This window comes from Battus philenor, unplaced genomic scaffold (assembly GCF_028537555.1).
Source record: "Battus philenor isolate CCGP_79_NKW_IND1 unplaced genomic scaffold, ilBatPhil1.0.hap1 SCAF_10, whole genome shotgun sequence".
Lineage (NCBI taxonomy): Eukaryota > Metazoa > Arthropoda > Insecta > Lepidoptera > Papilionidae > Battus > Battus philenor.
In genome coordinates, this window is record NW_027181662.1 from 7,023,427 (window position 1) to 7,041,059 (window position 17,633).

General features: G+C 30.1%; 2 protein-coding genes and 1 long non-coding RNA gene across 4 annotated transcripts in view; 2 read left to right on the plus strand and 1 right to left on the minus strand.

The window, feature by feature from the left end:
* Positions 1 to 489: 489 nt before the first annotated feature.
* On the plus strand, positions 490 to 2,998 carry LOC137925699 (uncharacterized). The gene is made up of 3 exons (XR_011107680.1): positions 490 to 663; positions 1,599 to 1,715; positions 2,569 to 2,998. It is a non-coding gene; the product is annotated as an uncharacterized lncRNA (long non-coding RNA).
* A 6,938-nt stretch (positions 2,999 to 9,936) lies between these two features.
* LOC137924162 (uncharacterized) lies at positions 9,937 to 14,753 on the plus strand. Of its 2 annotated transcripts, none has more exons than XM_068767524.1 (5): positions 9,937 to 10,086; positions 10,773 to 11,075; positions 11,721 to 11,932; positions 13,967 to 14,116; positions 14,417 to 14,753. In XM_068767524.1, the coding sequence occupies exons 1-5, from the start codon at positions 10,077 to 10,079 to the stop codon at positions 14,501 to 14,503; spliced, it is 762 nt and encodes a 253-aa protein (XP_068623625.1). In that variant the 5' UTR covers positions 9,937 to 10,076; the 3' UTR covers positions 14,504 to 14,753. The 2 variants fall into 2 exon arrangements, with proteins under 2 accessions (XP_068623625.1, XP_068623616.1); XM_068767515.1 differs by lacking the exon at positions 9,937 to 10,086 and adding an exon at positions 10,485 to 10,672 and having other exon boundaries at positions 10,751 to 11,075.
* Positions 14,754 to 14,833: 80 nt separating this feature from the next.
* Positions 14,834 to 17,633, minus strand: part of LOC137924152 (lysosomal proton-coupled steroid conjugate and bile acid symporter SLC46A3-like) — a 40,031-nt gene continuing 37,231 nt past the window's right edge. The window contains exons 6-8 of the mRNA XM_068767505.1: positions 17,373 to 17,456; positions 16,735 to 16,891; positions 14,834 to 16,337 (exon numbers count right to left, since the gene is read on the minus strand). Of these exons, the coding sequence (XP_068623606.1) occupies positions 16,091 to 16,337; positions 16,735 to 16,891; positions 17,373 to 17,456 (488 nt within the window). The 3' untranslated portion in view covers positions 14,834 to 16,090. The remainder of the gene's footprint in view (positions 16,338 to 16,734; positions 16,892 to 17,372; positions 17,457 to 17,633) is intronic.

Below are 17,633 nucleotides of genomic sequence, written 5' to 3' on the forward strand. Positions count from 1 at the left end.
CCTAACCTATGAATAAAAATTTTTTATTCATTTATTACACACATATATAGCCAATATGCGATTTGTTGAATTATACTTTATTATATTTCCATTCTACCACTGCTCGTATATAAAATTGGACTGCTATGAACTTAAATATAATAAGAACACATACAAACTAAAAGTAATTGAGATATATAAACAAGTTATTCACTAAATATATATTTCATTTTTTTTTAATACAAACAATTCAATAAATCTTTATTATATTATTTATAATCTTTATTGTGTTAATCGCACGGTAAAAAATGATGGTACGATCATAGAAAAATTTCCACCGTTAAATATCTCAGTTACGATGTAATTACAATTCCAGAGACTGCCATAAAACAATCGCAAATAACACATTATGAAGGCTAAATAAAAATTGTGTTTCGGTTTATTTCTATCTCGGAATCGGACAATAGCTATGTGTAACAGTGTTATGTAAACGCTTTATCCTTTAATAAAAACTAAAGAATATCGATTCTAGCAGATAATTTTCATAGTTACGATAACTAAAGATAAATAAGGCCGACCGTCAGAATCTCTCGCAATACGCACGTACCGCGTTGTACGGCCAGTCGTGATTCTGTGACGAATTATGTGCTATTCACCGTAAAAAGGAAAAAAAAACAAGATGTGGTAAGTAATTTGTACATTCTTTATTTTAAATAACATTATTAAAACTGTATTTTATCAACTTTTTTTACCATTCTACCTTTTAAAATACTTTACCTTAAAATCAAGATAACGGTATATTCAAGTGCAAATAGTACAAGCGCTCTATCGACCTGTATTTATAACAATAGCATTTGTTATCTTACATGTACTTTGCTTCAACATAACATATTTATCAACATCCAGTAAAATTATTCTATACAAACTTGTTTTCTTACTGCTTCTGACCTTGACATTTATACATATGTAAAAAAAATTACCTATGCTACAATAGTTTTGTTTATCCTTTATAGACTCAATAATAAACACCTTCATCTAGTAGACAGTGCATATGTACTTGATATCGAATGAAATAATCAATGAAATATATCTACACAGTTAGGTTGTAATTACACGGTTATGATTCACTGTACAATCTATACCACTAGCAATGAGTTATCTAAAAGATTATCTAAAATTATACATTATGACTAATTATCGTATATATTTTTTTCAATTCTACACATGTGTCATATTATTACAGATAAACATTTTTCTGAAGTACGCGCAGTTAAAATAACACCTGTTAAAATATACCTTAATGTACCACAGATTAAAAAGGAGCATAGATCTTTTCATTCTTATTCACCAATAATTGTTTAAACGAAACGTTTTTAAAATATCTTCAAAATAGCTAATCTTAAAATATAATAGCTTTTTAATTATTTTTCTAATTAAAAATGAATCATTTTATGAAACTTACACATTTATAACCGAGCAATGTGTTTGTGTGTAAGTATATGTGTTTAGATGACATTTATTATAATATACTATATTCTATTATATATATTATTATTACTCGTGTTTATTTTTAATTTATATGTTGGTAATGACTAAGAGGTATTTTTTTTCTTTCGCAGTTGCGTGTGTAGTCTGTTATGCAAGATTATTAGTGCAATAATCTCACTTTTGTTCATTGTTGCCGTTATACTTCTTATACTGTGGGGTGTGGGCGTTATATTTTACCAGCACTAGTGGTAAGAAGCCTTACTTTTTTCTTTACATTTCTCGCAGTGTATTCGCCGAACATAAATAAGGATGCGTTTACATTGTGAATCATTATAGTTTACACTTTAACTTAGCGAGTTTTTTGACGGATTTCCATTTAACCTTTAATTGTTCAGTAAGACCTAGAAACAAAATTTAATTATATCGACAATAGTATTAAAATAATGACTTTAAACTTTGTACTTAAATTAAAAGATATTTATTAAATCGGTATATGAAAACTAGAAAATTTTCTCGTGTAATTGCGTATTCAAATTTCTTTGTTTGTTGACTCGTTTTTTAAGTATCTATCCCTTTCTCCAGCTTACAAAAAACCGCTATATTAACTTTATTTGGCTAATATAGTTTTAATAAATGAATATTTTTATTCATAATTAGATAGTAAAGAATTATCTGTCATAACATGGTATATATATTTATTACCAGCTTTTGCGACCAAAATTATTTGCAACATTTACTGACATTAAAAATTAATATATAAAGGAATTTGTTTTAAGACTGCACCTGAAGTCTTAAACCGGAATTACGAGAAAAGTTCATTGACATTAGAACGTGGTTGAGTGAATATAAGTAAGAAAATGAAAATAGGTTCCGTTGGATTTTTCCACCGGTTTGATTTTTAATTTTATGAACTTATTCGCAGTGGTAAAATTCACATTTTATATTTTATTAGTAGAAAATTTTAGATTATGGCTGTACGTTTATAGACGCCATACTTTTTAACGGTTTTCGCATTATATAGTTTTGTTAAATGTAATCACAATATGCAAGCGATTTCAAACAATTTTAATAGATCTTAACTTTTTTATTTTATTTTTGCAGATTGACTGAGCTGACATGGCGGAAAGAACAGACGCTGAGGATCTTTTATAATAGATTATTTAATCTAGTTCGACTAGTTTAAATGTAGTTTGATCATATGCGTAAAATATAGAAAAATGGAGCAAAGATATGACGTAAAATACAACATTATAGTTCAAATTATTAATAGGTATAAGGATCGGTCCAACTTAAACTAACTTTTGTAGCCAAAGTTAATGGTAGATGAGCTTATCGATAGTTATTTTAATTTAAAACAATCCTGTTGACGTTACATTCAAATGTAAAGCAACAAATGTTATAAATAAAATCCACCTATAAATAAATGAAGTTAGTTGCAAATAAATTATGCTCTTTAACTACTATTGCAATCATATACTGTGTCGTAACAATGTTCATGTTGTAGAGTTACGACTTCTAAAACAGTCCAGTGTAGTGTAAAACTAACTATGTCGTTGTTTAGCAGTAGTAGCCGAGCGGTAGAGGACCATATCTTGCAGTCGTAGGTCGCGGGTTCGATTCGCGAGATACAATCTTAGATAATTAACGTTTTGTGCAATAACTGTATAGAATGGGCAGTAGCGCACTCTGCATCCCGATATCCCCCACTACGATCACACACGCGCCTTTCCAGTGTGGCGATCATGGTATGTCCCCCCCATTCATATCTTTGGACGAGGCCTATGCCTTGCAGTGGGCATCTAAGGACTTAAACGACAACAACAACGTCGTCGATACTGCTTTAGTTTTAAATAATTAATAACTTAAAAATCGAATGTACATTTAATACGTATTACATATAGAAAAAACTTATCTTTAAGTGAACGTAGTCTATATTTTTATGTATTTTGATGTAGAATGTTAAATAATACAAATATATCTTTTTATATAAAACTATTTGCCTATATGGACATTCTGTCAAGAATTATAAGCAGTGCATAATAAGAAATAAATAAATCATGTTTAATTGACCATTTATTTATACTTTTAATGTATTATAAAAACACAACAAAGGTTACTAATAAATATAAGTTTTTTATCTCATGCTTTATTAATAATATGTTTCACCAAAAATAACGCAGTAAAGAGCCTTTTTATTTTAATTGGTGTCAAATGTTTGACAACTATGGACAGGTATAAAAATCTGTGTGTAGTTAACGAAATTTTTTCGATTTTTTTCCACCTTCCTTTTTACCACTAAACAAATAGGAAAAAAAAAACAATAACCAAATTGATCTAACCGTTGTCGATTCTTTCGCTTAGCGACACTCATTATTCTTTTTTCTTTATGTCTGTATACAGGATGGGCAAATGACTTGAACACACAGAACACCGTTTCAAAACAATGTTACAGGTAATTTATAAGAGAAGTATATGTCCAGTAGTGAACGTCCTAGGGTTGAAAATGATGATGAGGAGGAACCGTATACTTTTGTAGACTAACCGCTAGTCATTATGACCATGTCACCCTACAGACGCCTACTACAACGCCTCGCCTATAGGTGGTCACGATGACCAGTCTGGCGCTGCCTGTATTCAGCGACTTCCCGTGACATTTACTACGTCCTCGGTCGACCCAGTCCCTGCAGACCCAGACCCTACAGATCCGGACCCTACACAAGCTTGTGTTTATAATGATTTCGAACTCAATCATAATCTTTTCTTCTCTGATCTGGTCATCTTCATCAGTATCCTGTTTTGATTAATTTAATTTGCGTGATATTTATTGCTGTTCACTTTTGAATTTTCATCGCACTTCGAGCCAAAAATAGTCCTGTTGTGTTAATATCGAATTCACTAATGGTAGAAATTGTCCACTTTTACCATCATAAACATATCAACGAACTTATCTGAACTATTGTTCTAATAGAACAAAAATAACCAATATAAGGAAAATTACCCGAATAATACTACTATAAACTGACCAGTCATTGTTGATATGATATATTACAATAGACAAATTTAAAAAACATCTATGAATTTTGATGATACACGATATTCTAGGAACTACTGTTAACCTCGGTCGACTTGTCATATGCAGGCTTTGAAACACAATGCTTTTATTTTCATTTTACGGATTCTTCCGCTCCGTGAATTCTTTAGAAATTGTAAAATCCTGAGGGCTAACAGTACAAATATCTATCGTAACAGTACAACAATAATACTAATTTAAATAAACCTCGATATACCCAAATCTCCTGAAAACGAATGCGTCACGCCATGCTCCCCCTTCACTCTCTAATATAAGAAAGAGGCGTTCATGCACCAAAATCAGCTCACAGTTCACTTCTTCGCTTCGGTGGTCAGTCGATTGGGCCCCCGGTTCCGCGCCCTAGGTAAGACCCGTATCCTACTTTCGATCACCGAGTAGCCCTCGCTTCTATCTCACATCATATACTTACACTCATTAGACTATACTTTATTCAACTGGCGAAATGGAGCTGGTTTCTTTTTATTCAAATTCATGGAACATTTAGTACCCCGAACTCCGAAATTCGAACCCCGAGTTCCGATAACGTTGCAAAAGGTTCCGGGATAGCAGGATTATTATCAACAGATATAATACGTGGTGGATTTATTTATGTCTTATTGAAATCAACCAGCATTAGTTCCACGTGGATAGTTTCAAAAGATCTAATAATAGTAGTATTAACAGAGTATATATAATAATATTATTTCTTTCTTTGTCAAAAACAACATAATTACATAGTACGATTTAACAAATCTATATACTGACTATCTAGTGTTGTTGAGTGAATTTCGTTATAACATTTCGCAGATAATATTTTAGACGAAAATGTTATGTTGAACAAAATATATAAAAAATAAGTATATATATACATAAACAAGAAGTAGTAAGGTTGTATTGGTCGATAACTAAATTCTATAATTACTTCATAGAGACTACAAAATAATATCCACTCCACTATATACATTAATAAAAAATAATATATAATAATAATAACAATATAACACTGTATTTACATCATCATCGTCACCATTTCAGCGGTATGAGGTCCAATGCAGAACAGATTTCCCAGAGATTTCCAAAAGAACCGGTTGGAAATTTATTTCAGATTAAAAATGAATTTACTAAATAATTAAATTAATTTGTACAAAATTACTTCGTTTTTTATAAAATTTATGGTGTGTAAAATTTATGTTACTCCATTTCACTAATAATATAGAAGTAACAACAACTATAAATTAAGCATGTTTTTTTATTTAATTATGCATAGATTACCTCTGCAGCCACATAAAAATCATGTTATGATTTAATCTTTTTAATGAAAATTGTAACAATGTTAAGCAGTTCCCTCGCCTTGGTCGTTGAGTGCGGACATGTTTTATTTAAACGACTTCACAAAATCTTCACGAATACATCCATTTTTGAATGTAGGCGCTAGTGTTTTCTCATTATTAATACGCAATACATTTAAAAGCGAAAATGAGGAATTTGAATATAATATCGTTGAATCAGCGAAACCTCTTATATATTTTATAACGTTATTTGGTATGCAGACCGTACGACCATGTAAAAACGATATCTTAAAAGTAAAACCAGTCATGAAGTTATACAGTTTGCTTATCATATTTACAATTATATTACTTGCATCTACTGTTCGTCCAATAAGCTGGCGAGATACCAGAGATGACCCACCTTTATATATATTAACAAAGATTTACGTCACACTACAAGAAATTGAAGTGGTCCATTCGATTTTCATAACATCTATCTGGAATAACGAAAATTATGTAAAGCTTTTTAAAAAACTAAGCATGATAGATGCCCATTATGGAATTGGTAAAGGATTATTTAAAAAACGACGTTTCACAGCATTTCTTTTAATGCTCCTATTACTTCTCCAATTTTCCTTAACAACGTGGTTGAGGAAATTTCACGTTAATAATCTGTTGACTCAATTTACAATAACCTGTTTAATGTTACAAGGCATCTTCAGCAGTTTTATTTTAATAAACATGTTTTTGCATCTTTTAACTCTTAACATGATTTTATTAAATAAAATAACGAATTTACCAATTGGGAAGGGATATATTTTTAAAGATAGTTTGTTTAACAAATTAATAAAAGTAAGTATGGAGTCGATAAAGAAATTATTTTTAAATGGGTTTTTATGTATTAATTCGTTTTGTTTTAAATTGGTTGTTTTCAGAAAATTTTTATATCAAACCCTCAAGCATTTTTTGATAGAAATTATTGCTGGTACGAAATTATGGAGATATACGATAAAATTTCAGACTGCTTCTCTTTTTTTAATCAAATATATTCAGACCAGGTGTACTAATACTTTTTTAAGTCATATAATAATATTTCTATTTTAGATATTAATAATTTTTTTCTTTAGGTTTTTATTTTATTCAACACTTGGCTTCTCTGTACGATATTAGCAATTTGTAGATCAATATCACCAACTATAAAAGTAATATATATATTTTTAATAAGTATGTTGTGTAAAAAAGATATTGTTATATATTGCCACATGTTTTTGCAGTATTCCCAAGTGTATAAAAGTGATTTAATGCGGTTCTTATCAATATCATGTCGACCAGTAATTTTAATTAAATTTAGTGAATATTTCATACGCGAGAGAAAGAAAACTTTGATGATTATTTTACATATTATGGCACACGGTGATTTGGGTAAGTACGTGCATAAGTAAACTAATTCCTTTTTTCCATTTTAAATCTATGGATATCGAGATAGTAACGTATATATAAAACACGAAAACTGATTATAAAGATCACACTCTTTTAAATTATTTTCTTAATCCTATAGAACATTGATCTCAGAACACCGCCATTTTTAATTTGTAATGACTGTTGAATGTTGGAAATAGCAACTATCCTTAACGAGACTTCTTAATCGCTAATTCTTCCGATTGTTCAAAAAGCGTTCAAAAAGAAATTTTAATGTTTACTATGAGTTAAATTACCTATTTGGAGCGGACTAAGCTCGTGATTTCTTTACAAGATCGGATCAGGAATGTAAAGAACCATAGGTGTATAGAAGTAACTGAAACAGCCGAGCGGATTAACAAGTTGAATTGGAAGTGGTCAGTCCACATGGCGCGTAAGAGAGTAAGTTTCTGGCGGTTAAAGGTTATGAAGAAGAGACCACGGACCCACAAGCGCAGCGGAGAAACCTTGTAAGTGAACAGATGATCTATTTAAAGTCGATGGAATGTTGGTTGATAGTTTTAATTGGTCTCTTTGGAGGAAGCAAATGTTCAGGACGTCCGACAGATGGAATGATAATGAAGACTCTAAAATCATCAAACGTCTTTTAATAGACATTATCTAAGTCCTTAATTTTATGGATAAACTCAAACAGTTTTTATGTTAATGTACATCCTTCATTACAGACTCCGAGTACTTCGAACAAGTGCAAACAATGGCAGATTTAGTAAAAACGAGGAAGCTAGAGATATCTGCAAATGTTTTCAGAGTGGAAATTCCCATTATGTTGAACTTCGCCGGAAACGTTATTTCTTACAGCGTACTATTGATACAATACTTCTATATGCATGTAGTTACACGTTTTTAATTTTAAAAATAGAGAATGATATTCTTTTGTTCTTTCTAACACTACGAATACAGGCCATTTGATGGTAAGCAATTTTCATAAAATTAAAAATGTATCTTTTGAATATTGTGATGTAATTAAAAAGTTGATTAAAGTACCTAGCTATTAAAATTAAATTATTTGTATTATATTTATAATCCTACCATCCTACCAATTCGAGTATTTGTCAACACACACAAGATGGCCGCGACCTTGATAAGATCGTTGGTAGACGCTGAATGCAGGTCGCTTTCTAACAGTCCTGTTGTAAAACTCGGAAAGTAGCCTATGGTCAGAAGTGTACGTTTTACGGTTAAAATAATGATGATGAATATCTTATAAAGAAATGTAATAAAACAGTTGACTTATTTTTAAAATTTAAATTACATTTAAATCGTAATCGTTATTTTGACTTTTTAAAAAACTTATCAGTAAATCTTTAACAACTATACCTTTATAATATAGATAAATGAAAGGACTTTGATTTGTTTTCCCGAGCAGAAGTTGGTGTAATATCGCTATGACATATACAAACAGAGTAAAATATAACACAGCAGACAGTTTACGGCCAGTGTCCGAGAAAATAAAACATCCGCTACTGTTATTTCCCACGATACCGATAAAATCTCCAACAAAATATGAAACAGTTACACGATATGACGAAAATAAACACGTTGTTATTTCATAAAATTTGCGGTCCGAACAACATTGTAAAAATTGTAGGTTATACAGCATAATTGGAAATAGGTAGCAATTGTATTGCTGATGTGTAGCCCAAAAATTAACAATTTAACGAATAAATTATCAATTACATATATCTATTTTTTATCATATATAAAAATGATTTATGTGTATAATGTAATCATTGTTATTTTTCCTAAACCGTTATTATTGGATAAGATGCACCACACAGTAAATTTACATAGCTTTTACACTTATTTGCAATAACTTGTATACATGACTTTTACTAGAACTACTAGTATGTAGTGAATTATATGTCATTCGAAGTCATTATATCTTAATCATTTCTAACACGCGAAATCTGCAATTGTCATTTGGACACCGGTAAGAGTATAAAAAAAAATATTCATGGGCAATGACATTAGTTTTAAAAGTACATAATTGCAATAAACATATTTTACACTGTTAATTTTTTGACCATTCAAATTTAGCCATATCATATATAAGTAAATATGGCTGTAAATTACTCTCTGAATTTTAAAATTTTTCATAACATATCTGATAAAAAAGTTTATGATATGCTTGCATCTGTATTTCCAAGAGCTATATTAACCTTTGGAAATACAACTTTATGATTAGTAAATATAAACTTATTTAAATAATAGAATTAAATCTTAGTAACATAACAACTGTTTTACAAATTAATACAATTTAAATCTAAGTCAATAAAACTTTGTAAGGTACACAAATATCGGTGTTGCTATTATTACGGTCAGACCAGGCTAAGTTACGCAATGGATTATTATTAGTTATCATACTTTCTTATAGTTTATTTTGATTTGGATATTCTAATGATAATAATATTAAATGAAATTTTTTTTAGTGTTGCAAATAAAATAAGCTAATAATGAAATACTCACAATTATTAAAGACAGTGAAAAGATCAAAATAGTAAAAATTTAAATGAATAACTTTTATCATATTACTTTTATCATATCATATCCATGGGAACTTTGAATTAAGCATACAAATTCGCGACTTACAAAATTCACAGCATTTGCAACTCAAAGGCGTCAATTATGGCAGCACTAGTTTAGGTATATGATTCACCTCTAAGTGCGTCACACAAAATAATTTGTTTTGCTTGATCGGATATCAGTTATCATTGTGCCGGTAGTTTATCCAAGGAAGTTTTCTGAATTCTGAATTTAATTCAGGTACTGGTGTATATTAATAAACGATAATCATGTCTGGATGTAAGTATTTTTTTTAAACTTTATATAATAACAAGCCAAGTTAAATAAAATTTTTGTTTCGTGTTTTTATAACACCGTGAAGAGTATATTATGTTCGAAAGTTTAAACGTATTCACAATATTAATTTTATTTAATAACGTTTTACTTCTCTTTACTCTGATAAAAGAATTTCGTGACAAATGCAATTTAATCGACCCAAATTTCATCTACTTATGCAATAGTTCTATCTACTACCTTACTCTTAACAACTTTTTAATTACTATTATAATTATGATAACGTTACGCTTATGGTACTTCATTATCGGTTATTTACTAATCGTATCAAAATGCTAACAGTCTAACGATTACATTTTAGACTAACTAAAATATATTGCTAGTCCTTACTTGATAATTGCATTATTCACATTTAAAACTTAAATTAAATGCGAAATACTATTATGTTTCTAAAGCGACATAAGTACTGGTTTTAAACATACTTTCTAAACTTAAGATGGGGGCGGCGTAACGATAACGTGCTCAAATATAGAAAAAAATCATGATATGCACTAGTAAACTTCACGAGCCTTTATTGCAATATTCTTTGAATGTACTTATTGAACCTGTCATAATAATTAATATTTACATATTTTTGTTTAAAGTTCATATATGTGTAAATTATACATAGACAAATTTCTCTTTTTTCACAGTTCAACATGGTAATAATCCACAATACCCAGCCCCTCAAAACCCAATTTATCCACAAATATACAACCCAGCTAATGCCCCTCCTCCAGGTCAACCTGCACAACTGAGCTATGGAGGCTATGCTATCCCTGGTCAAAATCCTCCCTATCCATACCAACCAGGCTTTGCATATCCATATCAACCAGGAATGATTCAACCTACGTCAGTTCCCGCTGCAATGTCTTATCCAAATGTTACACCTAGTGCACCACAGTACGGGTACCCTGGGCAACCTGTGGTGACTCCAACACCAGCTTATGGAGGATGTATGTATTATAAAACAATTAACTAATATTCTGAGTCAATAATGAACCTGTGTGTTGGCTACATATACAAGTTTTACAGTTCTCAACTGATTGTAATAACCTTAACAATATAATTTTAATTTTGCATCTCCAGATTGTATTTGTGAAATATCTGCTGTGTTAACGAGTATAACTTTGTGATACAAATAACATCGTAGTACTGAAAATGCTGTGCTGCGACTAAGATAAGTGCTTTCCAAGACAGGGGAGTATAGGCCTCTCTATGTCAGTCAGCTGTCAATAATCACAGCTACAGACACATGCACTTTTTTTTGGCCCCCACCATGCCACCCTTTCATAAGGCACGGTGCAAGAGTTTTGGTACTATTTTTACTATAGTAGTAACATATTCAATGTCTGAATATCATTTATCATTTAACAGATATTAGTTTGACTAAAACAATGCATGCAACATATTAGATAAATTATCATTATACAAAAGATATATATTATTATATAGATATATTGATCTAACGCTGCTTTAAATGTGAATGTTATGTACATTAATTAGTGAATTTTTCACTTAGTGGAAGTTATTTTCAATATGAATTTGATGTGGGAATACAGTTCAAAAATAGTTATTGTATCATTTGTATAAATTTTCAGCGGTAGTAGAATGGATCCCAACAACACCAAGAGATGCACAAGTATTGAGTGATAAGGCAATTGTTGCTGGCTACGAGGGGTATGACGGTAGTCCTCTTTGGGTTATCAGAGCAAGATATGAAGGAGACTTAATACCTGGAAAACTGGCTGTCAAACATCTAGCTGCTTATGTACCTTGGGGTGGAAATGAATGTGCTGTTCAAAATATTGAGGTAAGAACCTTAAATGTTATGTAATTTCTAGATAATTAATGCTTATCATACCTTTGTCTCACTTTATCTTTACCATGTTTTATGTATGGCTTTAAAGCTTTAACATTTGTTTAACTGGCTAGACTGATCTAAGAGATGTATTCAGGAATGAGATTGGTATGTACCTGAAATTAACCAGCAAAGCCTTGCAAAATGGCAAGTGGAGGTCAATAACCAGCAAGTGCATCAAAGCATGTTCATCTACATGGTTAACTGGCAACCCTTTTAAGATCATTGGAAGACACTAGTCAAAGGTGACATCCAACCAGTCCTATTAGAAATCTCTGAGGGTGGCCTGTTTCCAAAAATGGATGTCTAGGAGCTGGAATAATTACGACAACTAAACTAAATGTTTTAAGATACTAATGTTTATCTTTAAATTTTATTTTAACTTTCGTCATAGTTAGTAACCATATTTATTTGTTATTTATTTTGTGTAAACTTGACACTAATACCAGACAGGCTACTGACTCCACTTTTTAAGAAACCGTTGTTTTAATCATATGGTAACAATACAACATTCAACTCCTTTCTGTAAATATTAAATATGTGTAAGTAAAATGCTTGAATTATATAATAAGTAATGTAATAAATTTCATTACAACAAAAGACAGTTGGAACTAAACTGTAGAATTCTAAAGTACAATCTAAAATGCAACCCTCTTAAAATTATGTATCCACATATATGTACATAATTTATCAGACATACTTTGTTCTCATTATTAAATGACTTCATAGATTAACTTCCCCATGTGTCTAAACTGCTATGGTGATACCATAAGGAAAGAAGTAGAAGGTATAGGATCAAACCTATGCTATTTCCTTTCCTTTACCTTGTTTATTTCTACACCTGCAGCCATTGAATATCTTTATATTGGGTATTTAACTCAGTAAGGGAGTAATAATTTGTGGTTAAAATTATTAATTTTGATAAGCTTTAAATTTAATTCATTCGTCTTCAATGAGGTTATACTCTAAATCAGGTATGAGCAGACCCCCCCCCCGGTCGCTTACGGTCCATTAAACATGTTTATGCAGAGCGCCCAAGCATTACTAAAATTGAAATTATTTTATCGACTTTCTCTCATCAATATAATGTTATAAAATTAATTATAATCAAATAGTACATGTTAAACCAAAACAATTAATTAATAATAACCACATCAAAACTAAGAGATGCATGACTGGAAAGCTGTATGTATTATATATACACTTGTATGGATCAAAGATTGCCTAGTTTCTTATTAAAGTTGTCTATTATTTTAGTTTCTTCATTTTTATATTTTTTTAATTTGCATTGAAACACTTTCTTGATTTAATGTTTATTACGAATAAAGTTTTGTAAATCAAATTACTTAATATTTTAATATGTGTTACATTTTGTTCTGCCTGTCAAAAAATTAATATCAAAATTGCACCCTTGATTAAAATGGTCTCATCCCTGCTCTAGTCAGTGCTAGATCTAAGCTGGCAAAAGACAAATGGTAAAGGGGGCAGAAAAATTAGCATGATTATGTAAAAAGTAGATTTGTAGTTTTTTTTTCTTATTAGAGACCAGTTCAGCAGTTAGGAATCAATACACTTGATCACCTCTTTGGACCTACCAGATCGATATCTATATTCTTCTCCCAATTTCATTTTATGTACAGTAACTAATGCTTTGATAAAGCTGTTTTAGCTGCTGGAAAAAAATTGTATCAAAGCAATAATTGAAATCTCACCAATACTTGAGCATTTTAATTTTGTGTCAAAAACCATTCGAAATTATTAAAGTAAATGTTTAATGTACTTTCAATTAAATCAAATATTTTTTAAATTTCAAAATAATTGTAAAACTGATACCTTTTGACATTTTTTTCTTATATAAAATGTTATGACAGGTAGATATTAGCATTTTAATGCTAATTTTATATAATCATCTGTTCTGTGTAATAATAAAATTTACTTCCAAACTATTGGATATTAGTACAGTTTGTGTAATGCTATATTTTGCAGGTGTGCTGTGCTCGACCAGAAAGAGTTCGTTGGATAGAATGTAACGAGGGTAATATCCCACCAAATGCTATTGTAGGCGGAAACACTGCGTCCGGTGAGCCCTTGTACATTGGTAGAGCCAAAGAACAAGGATCTTTAACACCAGGAAAGGTAATTTTTTCTGCATATAGATTTTCCCATAAATAAACGTCTTAATCGTGTGATATAGCAGCAGGTAGTAAATAAGTAACCCTTCAAATTATAATTTAAAAAATCAATTTCACGTAATTTCAAAATATTCATGAACTGTATGTATAGTGTCTGTTTTTTTTGCCCCTTATCTAACTCAGGAAAAGTAATATTTGCATTGTGATGTAATTTTTTTCACTAATACATGAACAATGTTCTACAAGGTGTTACAAAAATGCATTAATGTTGATTACAGTTATCACACAGATTTTATGTTTTCAGGTACATCCAAGTCATCGGGCAATGTACATGTCTTTTGCTGGAAAGGAGATTGCACACAAAGTATATGAAATACTTTGCAGTGTGTAGAACACGATATCTACTTAAAAATTCTAACATTGATTTAATTCTGAAGACTGTATTTTATGAATTTAATGTATTTTCTTATTATTTTTATTGTAATCACAGGTGTTTAATGATTGTTGGTAATTTATAGTTTAATGCCAATTTTCGATTAGACATTTAGATAAGAATAAAACTTTTTATATGTGATTTTAATGTATTATGTAAATGTTTCTGGATTTGGGTAATATTAAAGAAAATGATAATTGTTGTGTAATATTTTATTTTTGTTATGGTATAAGTAGTTCAAAAACATATACAATATTTACTATATATATTAATAAAGCTTATCGTGTGATGGGGCATCCATGAAAAAAGCAAATGAACAAATTTGTTTGATTTCAGTTTCTCTTTGTTTTAAAATCGAGAATATCCATTAAAAATTAGATAATTATTTTGAGATTCTTCAAGTTTAATGAAATTAAGTACCTCAATTGGATAACATTAATAGTATCATCATTAAGAAAAAAACTAGCTACTATTGAATTAAATAAAAATTAAATCTTAACCTTTATCGACGATATTGGGTTATAACAATGTATAACATGTTTTTTAATGATCCAACAATAATGTATAGTAAGGAGTTGGTGCAATATGGCTTCTAAAATTCCGTATAAAATAAATGATTAATTAATAAATACTATTTAAATTATTTTATCAACGAATCTCGTTTCGAAACATTGCATTTTGACGTGATTTATATTTTCGTAATCCTATTTAAAATTGAGGGAACGACTTCAGTCTACGAAAATACAGGCAACCTTTCATTTGTTGGGTTTTAATAACGGTGTTTTTTTAAATATCAAACGATCTTATAGGAATGTAATTAAATTATTCCAATAATAAGACACCTCTTTAACATAGCTTAACTTCATCTGTTAATTTTAAAAGTCCTTTTCCATTTTTTTAGCGCTACATATTTTATTGAACAAACGTCAATTAAAATTAGCTTATTTCTTTTTACCACAGAATAAAAATGAACAGGTTAAATATCTCATTTTAACCCGTTCATTATTTATTTTAAACAATCAAATTTCCTTCGCCATAAATTTTCTGTACAGACAGTATACGAAATACGTTCAGTTTAAGCGACTGAAGTTATACGATGGTAAACATTACATGTGTATGTAATATGATATCAAAGTAATTAGCTGAATTTTATTATAACTTTACGGTGACATTACATATTTGGCGGGATCCGGAATAACAACCTGACAGCAAATAACTTCCAATCGGAAAATAGTAATATTACAAATGTGCCATTTATTTTATTTTCGTTGCTGCCTCTTATTTTGAGATAGATTTTAATGACCTGTGACCATTATCATTATATTATTAATATTAGTGATTATATCTAATATATAGGTAACGAATATCACAGGATAATATTAAATATTAATTCAAAATCTCCACATTAGTTTATAAATTATATGTAATAATTCTAATAGTCTACTTGAAATAAAACTTATGATTAAAAATAATACAACTAACAGTTACAAATTATCTCAACTTTGTTGCACGTTATAAAAATATTTTTTACGTAGTGTACGCTTTTTAGAGATTGTTGGTACGACTACATAGCATACTTTCCGTAAAGCCTATTTCTATTTGCGATTGAGTGATGTTGTCGTTATTAGAAATATCTATTGTTTCAAGGCCTTTGTTTTTATTTATATTGTCTTCGTCAGCATCGAATGCTTTGTTTTCTACTCCATTTTTTTCAACTTCGGATTGCGATTTCATTTCATTTTCTTTATCATTTGTACTCGCAGTGTATTTTTTATTTGCCAGGTACAGCCATCTGAAAATATTGGAATCGATTATTATACAATCATAATTTTATCAAATAGTTATGAAATTTTTTATGTAGGCGCATAATAAAAAAATAAAGTTACTCTGTGTCAAAGACCTTAACGTGATTTATAAATATCGTAAACGATGTCAAAGTACATTTCTGCTTAATTTATAATGTAACGATTGTTATTTTAATGTGAATAAAATAATTATCATTATCATAAATTATTTAAAAGAGCTAGATTTCCTTACAGGATTTAATAACAAAAGAATTATTAGGATAAATTAGATAATATTCTCTTATAAAGCCTCTTCCGTTTATGCAAAACTCCTTGATTTAAGTGTAGTTAGTATATAATACGGTTTAAAAATTAAGATTTCTTAAATAAAAAAGCAATACATACAAAAATATTAATACTGCTGGAACTGTAAGACCACCTCCGAGTAAAAAGAATGCGCCTGGAAATGTCTTTATAGTAGCTGTGTAAACGGTGGTGTACATAGGAGCATACACAAGCGGCATCATAGCTTCCGCCACTCCAAAGAACGAATTAACTTTTCCTGCAAAACATAAAAAAACTTTGAATTTATTCAGTTACTATTTTGGAAATCTTGGCTTACTGCCTTCTTTACAGTTGAATGATTAGGTCAAATCATGGTTTCAGCCAATGGACGTCCACTAATGGACATGGGCTTTGCACATTTTTTTCCTGTACCATTGAGACGGTAGAGAGACTTGTAAATGGACTTTCCATGTCGCGCTTGCCGGTCCGATCTTCATTCCTGGACATTAAAGCTCCAGCGGCCATCAGTTTTCTGACCTATGCGGCCTGTCTACTGCCACTTCGACTTGCCAATCCGCTGAACTATATGGAGTACTTCCATTCTTTTACCGATTTCCTCATTCCTGATTTAAATTTCAGAGAAATTGCGAGCATTATCCTCTTCATAAGTTGAGCGACTGTGAGATTGTCAATTAGGTCCAAAGTGTAAAAGTGTAAAGAAAATATATTTAGTTTATAAAAATTAAAGTAAAACTTACCTAACTCATCTTTATCCACGAGTTTGGATACCATCGACCGCATTGCAATGAAAGATGTGCCATTAAATATTTCAATCAATGGTGCTGTTAAAATTACAAGAATTATTAAATTAACTTTATGTAAAAATAACAAAACATTTTTTTACTATTTCAAAATAACATAACTGTGAGAGTTCCGATGTGGAATCTGGGCTTCGACGATACTGAATGATAATGTTAAAATACTCATTTTTTTTAATATTTTACAAATCGTTTTGAAAA

What these genes read in the sequence shown, in the direction of transcription:
- LOC137924162 (XM_068767515.1), top strand. Translation starts at nt 10,622, where the DNA reads ATGATATGCACTAGTAAACTTCACGAGCCTTTATTGCAATATTCTTTG. An exon ending in TATTGCAATATTCTTTGAAT is followed by an intron (nt 10,673 to 10,750) that starts GTACTTATTGAA and finishes AATTATACATAG; the next exon opens with ACAAATTTCTCTTTTTTCAC. An exon ending in GATCTTTAACACCAGGAAAG is followed by an intron (nt 14,117 to 14,416) that starts GTAATTTTTTCT and finishes TTATGTTTTCAG; the next exon opens with GTACATCCAAGTCATCGGGC.